This window comes from Mobula birostris, chromosome 31 (genome assembly GCF_030028105.1).
Source record: "Mobula birostris isolate sMobBir1 chromosome 31, sMobBir1.hap1, whole genome shotgun sequence".
Lineage (NCBI taxonomy): Eukaryota > Metazoa > Chordata > Chondrichthyes > Myliobatiformes > Myliobatidae > Mobula > Mobula birostris.
The window spans coordinates 32838709-32857859 of NC_092400.1; the positions used below are offsets into that span (position 1 = coordinate 32838709).

A 19151-nucleotide genomic window follows, 5' to 3' on the forward strand; every position below is an offset into this window, starting at 1 on the left:
TCGTCACAGAAAAACTACAATGTGCAGAGGAGATATTAGGACACCAGGGACACTCATATAATGTCAATGACAATGGTTTCTCCATATGGAAGCAAATGGTGATGCATTCCAACGTGTCCAACAATGTTTAAATCTGGGGCTCACAACCTCTTTTATGCCATGGACTCCGACCGTTAATGGGTCAGAGGACCCCAGGTTTAAATTGAGCCGAGCAACAGGAGTTACAATATCTTTCATACCTGCGGCTCAGTCATAGCAAAGCAGGACCTGATTTTCCCATCCAATAAAGGCAGAAGCCACTGCCGTTTCTGTGCTTCAGTTCCGTACTTGACCAGAATCTCCATGTTCCCTGTATCTGGTGCAGAGCAATTAAAAATCTGCAAAGTAAAATATTTACAAACAGATTAGCTACATCAAAACATTGGGTGGACTTGCATCTTTGCTAAAGGAGGTGTAAGGTGCTTCTTCCTTCTGCTAGCCTGCAGGTCACCCTTGGGCAAGGTGTAGCACCTGCTTAGCCTCCCTCCCTCCCCAAACCCGATCAGGGTGACGTGAAGCTATGGGAGCAGGTGGCCGATGGTCGTATGAGCAGCTGGTGCATATCACAAGCCCTGGTTATGTGACCACTGATGCCAGGCAGACAATCTCTGAGGAGTATTGATAATGGCTGGGGTCACTCATCTTGTAAAGTCACTGCCCAGAAGAAGGCAATGGCAAACCCACTACTGTAGAAAAATTTGCCAAGAAGAATCATTGTTATGGAAAGACCATGATCGCCTAGGTCATACGACACAGCACGTAACAAACATTGAGGCATATTGTGAAATGTGTCATTTGTGTCAGCAACCAACAGAGTCCGAGGATGTGCTGGGGCAGCCTGCAAATGTTGTCATGCTTCTGGCGCTAATATAGCATGCCCACCACTTACTAAGCCTAACCATATGCCTTTGGAATGTGGGAGGAAACTAGAGCACCCAGAGGAAACTGATGGGATCATGGGGAGAACGCACAAACCCCTTACAGGCAGAGGTGGGAACTGAAACCTGGAACACAATAGCTGGTGCTGCAAAGTATTTTGAGACTGGTCCCTGCAGCTGCCGTTTTGTGACACACACAAAATGCTGGAGGAACTCTGCAGACCAGGCAGCATCTGTGAATAGTCAGTCAACATTTCAGTCCGACACCCTTCAAAGATTTTGTTTGCATTGCTTTGGATTTCCAGCATCTGCAGAATTTCTCACATTTATTATTTGCCATTTTGTAAACTGGTTTTTGCTCAGGGATACCTTAATCATAGCAATTGAATATGGACACAAGGAGTTTCTCCTGATAATCTGCTAAACCTGAGGCCATTTTCAGATAAGAAACTGTTTATTATGTAAAATGCCAAGCTTATAGAAGGAACAGCCTATGGCCTGGTCATCTAGGCCAAGCGTTCGGCTGACCTGGTTGGATTGGTTTGAAGCAGTCTGAGTTGAAAAGAACAAAAGAAATTACCTAGGCACAAGTCAAGGAGAAAGAGCCATAATGCAATGCTGCCTGCAGTCTTGGGCCTCGTCCAATGAGAAGTTGACACAGGTCAGTCAGATAGCTTGACCCAACAAAGTTGAAACATCGGAGATTGATCTGATAAGGAAACAGTTAAGAATAGGGGATTTTTGGAGCATGGACAGCAACAACTCTGTGGAGACCAACCATTGCAGAAGAGGATGAGCCCACATCAGAAACGTGGAGATTATATTGGGACCAAGAACACCTGGCCAGCCCAGCGTGCACTGCTTCTTCCGGGCATTACCTTTTCTATTATTTGACTGTTCATGGAGGGTCAGCGAAACCTAGTGGGTGCACATACAGGTATTTAGTTTGTGAATTCATGTGTTAGTTAACTGAGCCAATGAAGGTAGTAATAAAAAGATGCCTGTTATGCTGTTGGTGTTCAGGGCAGTAATGAAGGTCCTCCATCTCTGGCGGTGTTCAGGGCTTCCTTTATTGTGTCGGCAGCTTCCTCTCGGTTTTCACTACTGTCAGTCACGCAAGTCCCGGGAATGTCATCGCACTCAGATATAGAAGGATCCTTCATTGTCCTTTCCATAGCAATTTTGTTTGACCAGTCAGGGTTGTTAGCCCTGAGCTGAACCCCCAAGCCTGGAGGACCAGTGGACCACTCTTAGTCTGGCCTCTACTCTTTGACCTGTTTGGCATGGGTGACCCTACCGAGAGCCAAAGCATAAAACCCTGACTCCAGCCAGCATAGCTCTCCAGGCCACTGAGGCACACAAGCCTCCAAACTCTACGTCCAGGTTGTGGTCCTCTTGGAGGTCAATAAAAGTATTTGCCAGTAAATACAGATTTTCTCTGTGCCAAACTGATCATTATTGTTGAGGGTTAATAGTTATAACCACATGAAATTGTAATTAAAAAATGGTGAACCTTTGTAAATAAATGCCAGCAGACAACATCAGGGAAAAGCGTGCACTCTTTACAAGACAAAGAAATAAAATAATAATACCTCAGGTGCAGGTAGGGACCTCCCCATAACCTCACAGAAGAAAGCATACATTAGATTTGTCAGTCCGGCTGTATATTTAGCCTCAGGATCAGCTGCTGGGGGTAAAAATAAGTTCCAGAGTCCACTTGCTTTGGCTTCATTCTGAAAATGCAGAATAAAGTTCTCATTAGGCAGCATCTGCAGATAATATTTCCATTTTATTTTTGTCTAAGCTGTTATCTATCACTCCGTTCAATTAAAACCATGTAATCCTCTTTAACACTTGCATTTATGACCAAGCTGAAGGTTGGATGACTTGCTAAAGCTGTCTTAGGAATGCTTAATACAAGCAGTTCCTAGTCAGCCTTAAATCGCAAGTCAGATTTAAAAAGTACCCATTCTAATGAAGCCTTGCTAGACAATAACATAATTCTCCTTCTTGATAATGCATTAAATTTGCCTCCAGACCTGATGCCTCTGAATCCTTCCACAAATAAAGCTGTATTTAAGCACAACATCTAAGGCATTTCCAATTGTATTTTCTAGTATTTAAACATCTCCCCCACCCCCAATGACTTCTGCCAACTTCTCATCTCCCATGCACTGGTCCAAAAACCTCAACAAATTTTAAATTCTGGAGGAACTCAGCAGGTCAGGCACCGTCTAAGGAGGGAAGTAAACAGTCTGCGTTTTGGACTGAGACCCCTCCTAAGGACCGGAAAGGAAGGGGACAGAAGCCAAAATACGAAGGTGGGGGGAGAGGAAGGAATGCAAGTTGGCAGGTGATAGTTGAAAGCAAGCGAGGGGGGATGAAATAAGAAGCCAGGAGGTGATAGGTGGAAAAGTTAATGAGTTGAAGAAAGAAGGAATCTGATAGTTGAGGACAGTGGACGGTGAAATAAAGGAAAGGAGGTGGGGAACTAGACAGAGGTGATGAGAACAGAGGAAGGGAAGAAAAGGGATAAAAGAACCAGGGAGAAACAGAGGTGGATGGTTACCAAACATAGAGAAATTGATGTGCATTGCATTGGGGTTGGAGACTACCCCGACAGGATATGAAACTGCTCGTAATCCTCCAAGTGAGGCCTCACCAGTGCTTTATAAAGCCTCAACATTACGCCCTTGCTTTTACGTTCTAGTCCTCTCAAAATGAATGCTAACATTGCATTTGCCTTCCTCGCCACCCATTCAACCTGCAAATTAACCTTTAGGGAATCCTACAGCAGGACTCCCAAGACCCATGTCATGCCCGAACATATCTCTGTATTACACAATTAAATGCAGCTACACAATTAAGCACACCTTTAATTCCTCCAATTTTTCATTTGGGATCCACTGATTATAAGCTTTCTTATCTTCCATAAGCTGCTGCTCCTGTGGATAGATGTGTTTGTCCATGAATTCAGTCAGCTTATGGTACAACTCTTGCACTTGGGCAGGTAGACCCTCAGGTGAGATGATCAAATGCCCTTTTGAAACTGACTCTGAAAGTTTGCGATGATTAACATTAAGCAAAGATGGAGACAGGAAATGTGCTGGTGATGTCCTCTGCCGGTTCCACGTGGAGTACTTTCTCACTGCAGGGCCTGCGTTGCCAGCAGGAATTGAATTGAAGATTCGGAATCCCTCCCTTACAGCAAACATCCATGCCAGCTCAGCCACTTTCTCAGCAAGTACCCCAGTGCTGTCAGTTTTATTTGAACTTGCCTGTCCTGAACAGAATATTAAGCAGAAAATTAGACCACTCAAATGTATATGTAGCATATATCTGTGCAGTGCTTCAGTTAGGAGACCACAAACCAGGGCATTGACGTCCTTTTCAGATAAAATATACTTAACAGGAGCAAATATACGTAACTGCACCAAATATTATGCCTGGACAGGTACCAATGTATTGTCTCCAGTTGTAGCTGTTAACATTTAGTAAGTACAGGTCGACCTTCACTAATCCGGCTACCTGTAATCAAGTTCCTGCGATAATCCGGCACCAATTATGCTTAATACAGTATGATCCTTCTGTAATTTGGCACTTTCACTAATCCAGCACTCCTCAGGTCCCAGTGGTGCAGGATTAGTGAAGGTCGACCTGTACTAGATTCCATTCTAATGACAAAGTCAGCTGAATAAATATGAGAATGGAAGATATGTTTTCATTTTATTTTATTTCTTCATTAAAGACTTATGAAGACACCCCTTACAGCTCCAGTCACAGTGTCACTGTCATTACAGCTCCAGTCACAGTGTTACTGTCCTTACAGCTTCAGTCACCCAGTGTAACTATCCTTACAGCTCCAGTCACCCAGTGTTACTGTCCTTACAGCCCCAGTCACCCAGTGTAACTGTCCTTACAGCTCCAGTCACCCAGCGTAACTGTCCTTACAGCTCCAGTCACCCAGTGTAACTGTCCTTACAGCTCCAGTCACAGTGTTACTGTCCTTACAGCTCCAGTCACAGTGTCACTGTCATTACAGCTCCAGTCACAGTGTTACTATCCTTACAGCTCCAGTCACCCAGTGTTACTGTCCTTACAGCTTCAGTCACCCAGTGTAACTGTCCTTACAGCTCCAGTCACAGTGTCACTGTCATTACAGCTCCAGTCACAGTGTTACTATCCTTACAGCTCCAGTCACCCAGTGTAACTGTCCTTACAGCTCCAGTCACCCAGTGTAACTGTCCTTACAGCTCCAGTCACAGTGTCACTGTCATTACAGCTCCAGTCACAGTGTTACTATCCTTACAGCTTCAGTCACCCAGTGTTACTATCCTTACAGCTCCAGTCACCCAGCGTAACTGTCCTTACAGCCCCAGTCACCCAGCGTTACTATCCTTACAGCTCCAGTCACCCAGTGTTACTGTCCTTACAGCTCCAGTCACCCAGTGTTACTGTCATTACAGCTCCAGTCACCCAGTGTTACTGTCATTACAGCTCCAGTCACCCAGTGTTACTGTCATTACAGCTCAGGTCACCCAGTGTTACTGTCCTTACAGCTCCAGTCACCCAGTGTTACTGTCATTACAGCTCCAGTCACAGTGTTACTGTCATTACAGCTCCAGTCACCCAGTGTTACTGTCCTTACAGCTCCAGTCACCCAGTGTTACTGTCCTTACAGCTCCAGTCACAGTGTTACTGTCATTACAGCTCAGGTCACCCAGAGTAACTGTCCTTACAGCTCCAGTCTCAGTGTTACTGTCCTTACTGCTCCAGTCACAGTGTTACTGTCCTTACAGCTCGTCACAGTGTTACTGTCCTTACAGCTCCAGTCACCCAGTGTAACTGTCCTTACAGCTCCAGTCACCTAGTGTAACTGTCCTTACAGCTCCAGTCACAGTGTTACTGTCCTTACAGCTCCAGTCACCCAGCGTAACTGTCCTTACAGCTCCAGTCACCCAGTGTAACTGTCCTTACAGCTCCAGTCACCCAGTGTAACTGTCCTTACAGCTCCAGTCACAGTGTTACTGTCCTTACAGCTCCAGTCACAGTGTTACTGTCCTTACAGCTCCAGTCACCCAGTGTTACTGTCCTTACAGCTCCAGTCACAGTGTTACTGTCCTTACAGCTCCAGTCACAGTGTTACTGTCCTTACAGCTCCAGTCACAGTGTTACTGTCCTTACAGCTCCAGTCACCCAGTGTTACTGTCCTTACAGCTCCAGTCACCCAGTGTTACTGTCCTTACAGCTCCAGTCACCCAGTGTAACTGTCCTTACAGCTCCAGTCACCCAGTGTAACTGTCCTTACAGCTTCAGTCACCCAGTGTAACTGTCCTTACAGCTCCAGTCACCTAGTGTAACTGTCCTTACAGCTCCAGTCACAGTGTTACTGTCCTTACAGCTCGTCACAGTGTAACTGTCCTTACAGCTCCAGTCACAGTGTAACTGTCCTTACAGCTCCAGTCACCCAGCGTAACTGTCTTTACAGCTCCAGTCACCCAGCGTTACTGCCCTTACAGCTCCAGTCACCCAGCGTAACTGCCCTTACAGCTCCAGTCACCCAGCGTAACTGCCCTTACAGCTCCAGTCACCCAGCGTAACTGCCCTTACAGCTCCAGTCACCCAGCGTAACTGTCCTTACAGCCCCAGTCACCCAGAGTTACTGCCCTTACAGCTCCAGTCACCCAGTGTAACTGTCCTTTCAGCTCCAGTCACCCAGTGTAACTGTCATTACAGCTCCAGTCACCCAGTGTTACTGTCCTTACAGCTCCAGTCACCCAGTGTTACTGTCCTTACAGCTCCAGTCACCCAGTGTAACTGTCCTTACAGCTCCAGTCACCCAGAGTAACTGCCCTTACAGCTCCAGTCACCCAGTGTTACTGTCCTTACAGCTCCAGTCACAGTGTTACTGTCCTTACAGCTCCAGTCACAGCGTAACTCCCCTTCCAGCTCCAGTCACCCAGAGTTACTGTCCCACAGTGACAGTTTTTGTAGTCATATACACCAAGGCTCCTGGTTCAACATGTTGTTGGAAATTTGAAACTAATCTTCCAAGGGAGAAATGTACCCAGATGGAAGAGATTAATGTCTTGACTTTGAAAAGCTAAGTACAAACTGCTTCATAAAGAATGCTATTTCCTGGTTTTCATTTCTGATCCTAATTAGATGATTGAAAAGAAATGTACCCAAACATCTCTTTTATTTCTTAAGTTGACTCGCATCTATTTTGTTTCTCGCAGGAGATGAATTAATTTTCAGTGGAGGCGAATATTTAGGACTGAAACTTCATTAGCACATGGGTCAGTATTCATATGGAATTCCCAATAGCCGGGTATTAAAAAGTGATCAGCAGCACAAATCCTTTCGCTTTTTCTTCTGCAAGCCGCCAAGGTGAAGTGTAGTAACCGAGCTGACAGCAATAAACCGGAACCTGTTGTGACCTACAGAGCTCATTACAGACCTGTAAAACTTTGTCTTACGAGACGTTTGAGCACCCAGTGATGCCTCAGTCATACAGCACTCTGCATTTCTTCTCCAAACCCTTCGTTACGTGGCCTTGACCTTCTGAACTGGATCACTATGTCACCCATGGAACAGAAGTAGAAAGCATTCCATGCCATGGTCCAGACTCTCACCTTCAAGTGACCGCTTATGGATCCCCTGGATTATCGCTGCAGCTCGGAAGGAGGAAAAAGCCATATAGAAATTCCAGTTCTCTATTGGATTTATTCCCATGTTGTCACAATAAAAGTTTAGGTATTCCAAATCAGACGGGATTCCCAATTCCTTCAAATCACACTTGCCCATTCCTGCAGCAGGATCAAAAGAGACAAAATCAGGGTTGAATCACCACAGTAAATCAACTTCTTCATTCACTAACCTGAAGATAATTGCATCACAAACACCAAGTAGACTGAATTAAAAATCAAAAACTTAGAGCGAAAACAATATACATCCAGACCACCAGGTGTCAGGGTGGAGATACATCTCTACCAAAGGAGGTTGAAGGTGGATCTTTCCTCCTCCTGCCCGCAGGTCACCCTTGGGCAAGGCATAGCACCTACTTAGTGCGCCCCCCCCCCCCAACCCTGATCAGGGTCACGTGAAGACATGGAGGAGGTGCTGGATGGTCGTATGAGCAGCCGGTGTGTATCACAAGTCCTGGTTATGTGACCACTGACTCCAGGCAGACAATCTCTGAAGAGTATTGATCATGGCTGGAGTCACCCGTCTCATAAAGACACTGCCCAGAAGGCGGCAATGGTAAACCACTTCTGTGGAAATATTTGCTAAGAACAATCATGGTCTGGATCACGATCACCCACAGCACATAATGAATGAATGAATGATCCAAACCACATTATCCCAGCTTGATTCAGTGATATTTCCATCAGCTCACAGCAATGAGATCATGATCCTATTTTCAATGCAGAAACTTAAGCGTATCACTTACATACACTTAAATGCAATCCGAAGAACATATTGTGCCTTTGGAAATGCTGTATTACTGAAGTATTAAATTAAGGCCATTGCAGGGTCAAAGTCTGCTTAAACGAAGGTAGAAGTTTCAATAGTTTTACCTGCAGGGTGACTGAATTTATGCAGAGATTTGGCCCTGCATTTACCCTTAACAATACCAAAAAGAGGTTAGATGCATATTTACCTCATTGTCATTTAGGGAAGCATGGTCTATGGAAAATGGCAGCAAATTTTACCATTAAACACATTGCTCACTGTGAGAAAGGTATAATATGAGCTCATCATTTTTTTCAAATGACCCCAATGAGAGAACATTGCTTAACTTATATATTACCTCTGCAAAGGGGAAAGTCCTTTGGGAAATAGTGTGCCATACAGCTATATGCTACATCAGAGATGGGGTCTCCCAAAGTGGACAACTCCCAGTCCAACACTGCCAGCACCTCAGGTTTATCAGGGTGGAAAATAAGATTGTCCAGCCTAAATCACAGAGGCAAGGATGAAATGAAATGGAGTGGATGTGGGGAAGAGATGTTTGGTAAAGATAAAGAGGTAATAGAAGGGATGGGGAGGGACAGGGAAGAGAATATAAGTGACCACAAGGAGAATGGGGAGAGAAACATTGAGAAACAGTGAGAAGTGTGGGGAAAAAAGAGAAAACAAATATTTAAATTAGAGTTCAAGTTATATTCGCTACACAACAGATTCTTAAGCTTACAGTAAGTACACATATATACAGTATATAAACAGTTTCATTAAATAAGTGCAAAAATAGAAATAAAAAGGTAGGAAGGTATTGTTCATGGGTTCAATGTCCTTTCAGAAATCGGACAGCAGAGGGGAAGAAGCTGTTCTTGAATTGCTAAGTGTGTGCCTTCAGGTTCCTGGACCTCCTCTCCAATGGTAGTAATGAGAACAATTTCTTAAATACATCAGTGCCATGGTGACAAGTTAGAACGGGATATTGTGTCTCATTGTTTAAGTTGTCTTTAAAGCCCCATGGAATCTACACCTTAGTCTTAAATATCACATTCAACCGTTAACTCTGAAGTTGGAGGATGACTTCTCCAATGAAACTATTATACAGCTCAGAAAAAGGCCCTTTGGCCCAACTCATCCCGACCGCCAAGTTGTCTTCCTGAGCTAATTCCATTTGACCCATGTCCCTCTAACCCTTTCCCATCTATGTACCTGTCTAATTGCCCTTTAAATGCTGTAATTGTACCTGCTCCTACAGCCTCCTCTGGCAACTTGTCCCACAGACCCCACCAACCTCCATGTGAAAAAGTTAAACCCTGGGTCCCTTTCAAATCACCTACGAATACATGGACTTGGGCAAGAAATCCTACACACCTGTAGTCTCCATGCACTACCGTGGTCTTGTCCTGCTTTGGAAGGTGTTGTGGAAGCCACGTCATGAGTCGCTCCATTGCCGGAATAACATGAGTTTCAGTTGCTCGATACTGCTTTGTCCATACGTGAACTTGGCGCTCAATGTAATTGCCTTAAGTATAAGTATCATTAAAACAATGCCAGCACCAGACAAAGAAGTGGTGAGCAGGTATTAAACTTTGAAGAAACTAGAAATTAAACTGGCAATAGTATTGTTTTCCATTGAGGCTTACAGATTTTCCAAAATAACTAACCGTGATAAAGATCAAATTCATTCCAAAGATCCCAAGTTTTCAGTCCTGGTACTAACTAATCTTAAGCAAATTTGAATTGTTATGATTTATCTTGTTGATTTTGGTTTGGATAAAACAAATATAAGCCATTAGATGTTCAATCCAATGTACATATAAGAAAATAAATAGAGCTGAAATCATACACTGATATCGTAACACACTGTAATCTCGGAAGGCTAGCATGCACGCTCCTACATACAAGCTTCAGGTTAAGAAATCTAGTTCTCAACTTGCATGACAGGCACGTTGAATAATTCAAAATTTATTTTAAAAATCTTGGTGACGAGCAAAGAAATAACTCCGTTCTGTGTGTAACCAGAAGGAGCAAATGCATAAAAAGCAGTAACCAATCACAAAGAAACACACAAAATGCTGGAGGAACTCAGTATGTCAGGGAGCATCTAAGGAAATGAATAAACAGTTGACATTTCGGGCAGAGACCCTTTGTCAGGACTGGAAAGGAAGAGGTTTGGCCCGAAATGTTGACTGCAGACGCTGCCTGAATTGCTGAGTTCCTCCAGCATTTTGTGTGTGTTGCCTTGGACTTCCAGCATCTGCAAATTTTTTCATGTTTTTGATAGTAATCAGAAAGAGTCCTGTACCGTGCTTTCCAAAATCCTCCAATCCAGCAGCCTGAATATCCAGCTTGTGAATTTGGCCTAGAACATGAATCACGGCACTGTAAATGTCTCTTCGCTGGCTGACAGTTAATCCTGGCAGTGTTGGGTCCTTAAATATTCTTCCTGGGCAGTATTCCATCAGATAAAAGGAAGTGCCAAGAACACTGGAAAAATAGGAGAAAACACTGTTTTGCGCGCAATTAATTGTATAGTACTGAAATGCAAGTGTGTTTTTAGATACAACTAGGTGACAGGGCAATACACAGTTCCAGAATAATACAACCATCAAATAAACAATAGTCACAAGTAAGTTATGAGCATTTACTCTCCCTCTATCACCAGCTCAAATTTCCTCATCGCTCTAAATCCCGTCAATTTGCCTTTCATCGTACTACATTCTCTGGTTTCTCTCGTTCCTTCCAGTTTCCTCCGTTTTTATCGCATGTTTTACTATCCCAGCCGTGGGTGCTGCAGAAATGGAAGACATTGCTGAACAATGGGCACAACAGGGGGATACGACAGATAAGAATGCTGTGTGCTCAGATCACCTATGTGGACTGCGATTCGTAAAACCATTAGGAGAAATAAAAGCTCTTTCCACATGATTTATTTATTGAGATAATACACAGAATAGGCCCTTCCAACCCTTCCAGCCACACTGCCCAGCAATCCACTGACTTAATCCTAGCCTAATAACGGGATAATCAATGACCAACTGGCATGTCTGAGAACTGTGGGAGGAAACCAGAGCACCTGGAGGAAATCCACATGGTCATGGGGAGAACGTACAAACCCCTCACAGGCAGCGGCAGGCACTGAGCCCGGGTCGCTGGCACTGGGAAGCGATGTGCTAACCACTACGTTACCGTGCCACCCTATACAGTCTGGTAAATCACGTGCTCCAGTGGGCATGCAAGCATCCACTTAGTACATATTATACATGCTTGCTTTGGAGGCTTGCGCGCCTCAATGACCCAGACAGATATGCTGGCTGGAGTCAGGGCACTGTGCTTTGGCTCTTGGTAGGGTCATCCATGCCAAGCAGGGCAAAGGAGACTAAGAGTGGCCCATCAGTCCTCCAGGTTTGGGGGTTCAGCTCAGGGCTAACAACCCTGATTCATCAAAAGAAATAGTTACGGAAACAGCAATGAAGAATCTTTCTACATCTGGATATGACTGTATAGGAAACACAGAGATGGAGGACCTTCATTACTATATGGACACGACTGTACAGACAGAGATGGGGGGGCCTTCATTACTATATCTGATACGACGGTACAGACAGACAGAGATGGGGGGCCTTCATTACTATATCTGATACGACTGTATAGACAGACAGAGATGGGGGGGCCTTCATTACTATATCTGATACGACTGTATAGACAGACAGAGATGGGGGGCCTTCATTACTATATCTGGTACGACTGTATAGACAGACAGAGATGGGGGGGCCTTCATTACTATATCTGATACGACTGTATAGACAGACAGAGATGGGGGGGCCTTCATTACTATATCTGATACGACTGTATAGACAGACAGAGGAGGCGGGGGGGGCCTTCATTACTATATCTGATACGACTGTATCGACAGACAGAGATGGTGGGGGGGCCTTCATTACTATACCTGATATGACTGTATAGACAGACAGAGATGTGGGGGCGTTCATTACTATATCTGATACCACTGTACAGACAGACAGAGATGGGGGGGGGTCTTCATTACTATACCTGATACGACTGTATAGACAGACAGAGATGGGGGGGCATTCATTACTGTATCTGATACGACTGTATAGACAGACAGAGATGGGGGGCCTTCATTACTATATCTGATACGACTGTATAGACGGACAGAGATGGGGGGGGCGTTCATTACTATATCTGATACGAGTGTATAGACAGACAGAGGTGGGGGCCTTCATTACTGCCCTAAATGCCAGTGACGTAATGGGCAGTAACAATATCTAAAAAGAAAGCGTGCAGCTCTGCATTCAGCAGCTATACTTTGTAACCTGACTGCAATGATACATCGATCCAGAGAATAAAATGTAGCATAAACTTCGATTTTTCACTTGGAATACTATTTTATTCTTTCTTCCTCCTTCCAAATGGGGGAAATCTTAACTTTTCACTGTGTCTACCTAGGATGGCATTGGGGCTTGACAGTATTAAGGGACTCAAGTTTTCCATCTGCGACACAAGTTAATTTTTAGCATTTTACTCAAATATAATTGATATTGCATTAATTTTTACACTTTGTTGGAAAAGATCCGGGTTCTGACTGCCAACTTCTGCAAAGTTTCTTTGCACATTCTACTGTGGGTTGGTTAAAGATGTTATGCAAGCTCACATTGCAGTTTTAAATACTAAATCTCCACATGCTGAGGTGGAAACCCTCTTTCTTACCAACAGACAGAGGATAGTACTGTGACTCTGTGCCACCTGTTATTTTCAACGTATTTCTCTTGCTGGCAATTATAATGACATAGATATAGAGACAATGCATATGTTAGAACTTGTCTTATATACCTGGGGTCCTCGCAAATGGCAAGTGTCCTAGGAACAGGAACTCCTGTACCTCCAAGAGCTTTCATCACCCTGAATGGACAGTGAAATGAAAAACATCATTTTAAGTTCAACCTTCTCAGTAGACTGAGAAATAATATTTAGGACAGCATGTAATTAAATGCCCTCTTCAAGTTCCCTATTTTAACTAATTTCCAAGTCTCCTGAATGTGATTATAGTTCAGCATACATTCCGTGGCCACTTTATTAGGTAGCTCTTGTACTTAATAAAGTGGCCACTGAGTGCATGTTCATGGTCTTCTGCTGCTGTAGCCCATCCACTTCAAGGTTCAACCTGTTGTGCGTTCAGAGATGCTCTTCTGTACCCCACTGTTGTAACGTGTGATTATTTGAGTTACTGCCGCCTTCCTGTCAGCTTGAACCAGTCTGGCCATTCTCAATCATTTTTGTCCACAGAACTACCCACTCACTGGATTTTTTTTTTCCACGCCACTCTCTGTAATCAAGACTGTTGTGTGTGAAAATCCCTGGAGATCAGCGGTTCCTGAAATGCTCAAAGCACCCTGTCTGGTAACAACAATCATTCCACAGTCAAAGTCACTTAGATCACATTTCTTCCTCATTCTGATGCTTGGCTTGAACAACAAGTGAACCTCTTGACCATGTTTGGATGTTTTTATACATTGAGTTGCTGCCACATGATTGGCTGATTAGATATGGCATTAGCGAGCAGACGCACAGGTCTACTTGATAAAGTGGTCACTGGGTATACAGTACGTCTTTAACCTCATAATCCTTGATTCAAAATTTATCCTGAGCCACGGCAAGTAACCAGGTAGACTTTAACCTGCTTTAGAACCTTCCACACATCAGGCTGAGTATCTGTATCCCAGATTGTTCCTTGTCCTTTCCCATAGTTCTGGGGTTCCCGACCCTTGCCATGATCCAATACCACTAAGCAAGGGGTCCATGGACCCTTGGTTGGGAAGCCCTGCCCCAGTTGATCTCAGTCTTGAGTACCATAATCATCCTGACCTAAACTTTTCCCATAGTGATACTTGCTCTACTTGCTGCACTTCTTTCCTCAGAATCAAGCAATACATTCTTCCTCACTGGACTGGAAACATTCTGATAAAAAGTTTCTCCTAAATACACCAGAAAATTTCCCCCCACTTTATTCCATATGGTATTATCATCCGATCCAGATTAGGATGCTATTTATTTGACACCCCTGTTTAAGATGGGGCTGGTGAAGCTCAGCGACTACTTGCTGGTGGCAAATAAAACAAAGAAAATAACTAAATACTTCATTAATTACACTTTTTCTGGTGAACAATCACTGCAACTTCCCTGTCAGAGTTGAGCCTTTGAACCACCTGTACGACCTGGCATTTTTGCAGTGGGAATTGAAGTCTAGAAGGTTCAGGGCCATTCCTGGAGCTAACTTGGAGGCAATTCAATCTGGCAGAACCGAGTGCAGGCAAGTGGAGGCGATGGAGCCCAGACTCGGGCACGAGAGCGAGGGAAGACCCGATCTTGAATTGGTTTAAGCGCTGAGCTGAATTGGGAAAGCAGGGCGCGGGCCGAATTGCGGTGGTGAGGCACCGGCCCGAGACCGTATCGGAGTGGCAGGGTCCCAGTCTGAGAGCAAGACCTGGATCATTTAAGCACCGGGCCAGATTGAAAAGGACAGGGTGCCGGGTCAGGAGGAGAGGCACAGGCTGATTCAAGTCGCTGATCTGCACCATAAACTGTGGCTGTGGCCAGCAACTGTCACAGTGTGAACTCACTTTTGTCAACCTTAGTTCTGAATGCTATTTGCTCACTTTTATTGTTTGCAGTTTTTTCCTGCACATTGGGTCTTCTTTTGCTTTAGTGGGTTCTATTGGGTTTCTTTGTTTCATGGCTGCCCTTAAGAAGACAAGTCTCAAGGTTGTATAAAGTATGCATACTTGAATGAGGCTTGGTACTACACAGTAAAATCATCCACCTGTGTTAAAACGGTGACCTAAAAGCTTCTGTCTTATTGAATAGTTGGTTCAGGGCTCCTCAAATGCTAATGCATGAGTGCAGGCTAACCTAGGAGCTATAAAGAGCAATCTCAAAGAGCATGCTCAAACTCCCTCCATTTTACTCTCCACACACCTGTATTCTCTTTCCACTGAATGTGCTGACTTCAGCAGTGTGCCGGGTGGTTTCTTTCTCAAGACCAGCTGGTGAACCCCATACTGCACATGGTATGTGGGATTAGATTGCCCATGACTGAACTGACGAAGGAGAAGTGGCTCTGTAAGCAGATTAGTTATTCAGTAAATCAAAAAAATCAGTAAGTTAATTCCCATTACAGCAACACAGGTAACTGGCATAACTCCCCAGAAAACCCTTAGCAATGCGTACTGCCAAATTACCATGATCCCCTAAAGAGTGTGTGTTTGCAAGTTAAACACACACAGAATGTTGAAGGAACTCAGCAGACTGGGTAGCATCTATGGGTCTCAAACAGTTTTGGACAGAGATGCTGAGTTCCTCGGGCATTTTGTGTGTGCTGCTCTGGATTTCCAGCATCTGCAGAATCTCTTGTGTTTGGGTTTGCAAATTTTCTTCCAATTGACGATTTCACTGCCAAGCAGAAACCAAACCGCTCCAGTTAACCTATAATCTTATGAGTATGTCAGAGTTAATTGTTTTTAAACCATCTCAGCCAAGGATCGATGCCAGGTCGGGAAGAAATGGGGGTGTGGGGTTGCAGAAAGAAACAACAGAACAGATTGGCGGGGGGTGGGGGGGGAAGAGGCTTGCGGCATCTGTTGACTTTCAGGACGCTGCACGTACAACGTTATTTAAAAAGAGATTTGAACAGATATGATAGGAGAAATATTCTGGCAGGGGTTGAGGATTGGTAGAAATAAACAGGTCACTTTCAGATTGCAAGGCCATGACTGCAGGGGTGGCACATAAGTCAGTGCTGTATGTCTGTTGTTTGTAATCCATATCCCTCATCTGGATAAAGGGACCAATTCATTATGCTGCTGGTGTTCAGGGCGGCAATGAAGGCTCTCCATCTCCGGTGGGGTTCAGAGTTTCCTTCATCATGTCAGTAGCTTTCCCTCGGTTTTTCTTAACTGTTAGCTGTACAAGTCTCAGGAATACCATCACACTCAGATATAGAAGGATACTTCATTGCTATCTCCGTAACGATTTTGTTTTACCAGTCAGAGTTGTTGGCCCTGAGCTGAACCCCCGAACTTGGAGGACCGGTGGACCATTTTCAGTCTGGCCTCTACCCTTTGATCTGTTTGGCATTGGTGACCCTAGCAAGAGCCAAAGCATAGAGCCCTAACTCCACCAACATAGCTCTCCGGGTCATTGATAAGCCTCCAAACTATGAAAAGGTTGTGGTCCCCTTGGAGGTCCGAAAGATAAAAGTACAACAAAGATTTACTTGATTGGTTCCTGCAATAGGGTGCTTAAGCTGATTCGACCTGAACCCACAGGAGTTCAGAAAAAAATGAGACAAAGAAAATTTTACATTCTGAAACAAAGAAAATTTTAACATTGTACAGGGCTGGGTATGTTCAGTGTTGGGTGTCAATGTGTTGGGTCAAATGCCCAAAATGAGAGTCAACCATTTAGGACTGAGATAAGTAATGTCTTCAGTTCAAGGATTTCTCTACTCCAGAGCACTGTTGAAGCTCAGTTGCTGAATGTATTCAAAATTGAGATAATAGATTTTTGAATATTAAGAGAATCAGAGAATACATGGTTAGTATAAAAGTAAAATAATCAGCCATGATCTTATTTAAATGGAGGAGAATTTCTGTTCTTTGTTGTTCTTATTTCTTATATTCCTACAGAAATGTTCAAACGTCTTAGGCTGTTGGGTCACCTACTGTACCTGGTGCTCCCAGTGTGGCCTCTTGTATATCGGTAAAACCCAATGTAGATTGGGGGACCGCTTCACCGAGCAGCTACACTCCGTCCGCCAGATGCCTACTGTCACGATAAGGCCACACTCGGGTTGGAGGAGCAACATCTTACATTCCGCTTCGGTAGCCTCCAATATGAAGGCATGAACATTGATTCCTCAAACTTCTGGTAAACCCCCCGCCCCCTTCACCATTCCCCATCCTCTTTTCCCTCTTTCACCTATCTACTTGCCTGCACTCTCTGGTACTCCTCAACTTTTCATCCTTCCATGGCCTTCTGTCCTCTCCTTTTAGATTCCCCCTTCTCCAGTCCTCTATACCTTTCACCACTCTGCCTCCCAGCTCTTTGCTTCATCTCTTCCCCCTCCCAGATTCACCAATCACCTTGTGCTTCTTCTTCCCCCCCCTCCACCTTCTGAATCTGGCTGCTCGTCTTTCTTCCCCAGTCCTGAGGAAGGGTCTCAGCCCGAAATGTCGACTGTACTCCTTTCCACAGATGCTGCCTGGCCTGCTGAGCTCCTCCAGCATCTTTGTGTGTTGCTGTGGATTTCCAGCGTCTGCAGATTCTCGCTTGTTAGGTATATAGGTAGGGTTGTTAAGACATTTGCACAGTACTGCACTTGGTAACATTTTGCAGAGAGCAGGTTTGTAAATCTGGCGGAATCAAAGGATGTTGGGGATGGTGATGGTGGAGTGCCATGGGAGGGGTGTGGGGCAGGTGGCAGTAAGGAAGTGCCAGGGGCATGGGTGCAGACAAGCCCAGACCTGAGACACCGGGGTAAGTCATTTGGTTCCAAACAATTGGCTTATTGATCATTACAGAATGTCACTCTGGTGCTTCCCATCCTCTTTTCCCAAGCATGATTCCCTCTCTCTGCCCCCTTCCCACTCTCTGTCCACAACAGAGACCCATATCGGAATCAGGTTTATCATCACTCACATATGTCATGAATTTTTTTTGTGTGGCAGCAGTACAGTGCAATACATAAAATTACTATAGTACTGTGCAAAGATCTTAGGCATCCTAGCAATATATAGGTGCCTAGGACTTTTGCACAGAACTGTATATTCCAGGACTCCTGATAAGGGCTGCTGGAACGTGAACAACCTACCTTCTGAACTCAGCCCCAGAGTAGTCTGGAGATACTTCTTCAGATTGTCAGTAGGAATCTCCATGTTCTTACGAACAGAGCAGGTCCTTGGGACATAACCATGCAATGGGAAGCCCAGCAATGATTCCAGCTCCTTAATAGCTGCGGCTGTATCTGAAAACTAGAAACGAAAATGTAACACTTTTCCAACATTGTTCAATTGTTGATTCAGCTCATTTTTTAAAAGTTTAATAGCAGGGCAATTATGAACTCTCCAGTGGTGGCCTCATGAGCAAAGCAATGCATGGCGGATTATTCGGATTAAAAGGGATTGTGATTGCAGGCCAGAGAAGCTGTAGATTTCAGTCTCTTTAGACCAGATTGGACCATGGATTCCACTCTTGATTTCCAAACAGTGACTGGAAAAAATACAGATCTGGATAGATCATTTACCATACTGAAATATATATACATCTGGTTCATCTATAAAGATCACTGAAGGGAGCTACGTAGCAGATATTTGAGAAAGGAGAAAATGCTGCCAGATGATGGAGAAAAAAAACTGTAATTAATATCTCGGGAATCGATGAGACGGATACAAAGCAGTTCACCCAGCATTAACCCATTGGAGGTTATGATCCTTTCAAATACCTTAACAGTGCTGATCCCAACTTGGGCTGCTGCTTTCAGGTTTTCCACAACATCATCAAGGAAAATTGATTCTTCAGGACAGACCTTCAATCGTTGCAAACAGAGTTTGTAAATACCAGGGCTCGGCTTGGAAATGCCTTCCCGGCATGACTCAACAATCTGCAATATAATGAAGCATTGAAACCAAGACTTTTGATACTTTAGGTTTCTGCATCCATTGCTCACAATTTGTGCACTTGACTCTGCTCTAACTT

The 19151-nt window shown here is 44.3% G+C and overlaps 1 protein-coding gene across 2 annotated transcripts in view; it reads right to left on the minus strand.

Moving 5' to 3' along the window:
* The window catches only part of acad11 (acyl-CoA dehydrogenase family, member 11), an 81854-nt gene that overhangs the window by 20159 nt on the left and 42544 nt on the right, over positions 1–19151 (minus strand). For both annotated transcript variants that reach the window (XM_072247750.1, XM_072247749.1), the window contains 11 exons: positions 18898–19056; positions 18268–18427; positions 15375–15516; positions 13233–13301; positions 10684–10865; positions 9750–9900; positions 8731–8876; positions 7553–7726; positions 3791–4200; positions 2510–2650; positions 240–377 (listed from right to left, as the gene is read on the minus strand). In XM_072247750.1, the coding sequence (XP_072103851.1) occupies positions 240–377; positions 2510–2650; positions 3791–4200; positions 7553–7726; positions 8731–8876; positions 9750–9900; positions 10684–10865; positions 13233–13301; positions 15375–15516; positions 18268–18427; positions 18898–19056 (1872 nt within the window). The remainder of the gene's footprint in view (positions 1–239; positions 378–2509; positions 2651–3790; positions 4201–7552; positions 7727–8730; positions 8877–9749; positions 9901–10683; positions 10866–13232; positions 13302–15374; positions 15517–18267; positions 18428–18897; positions 19057–19151) is intronic.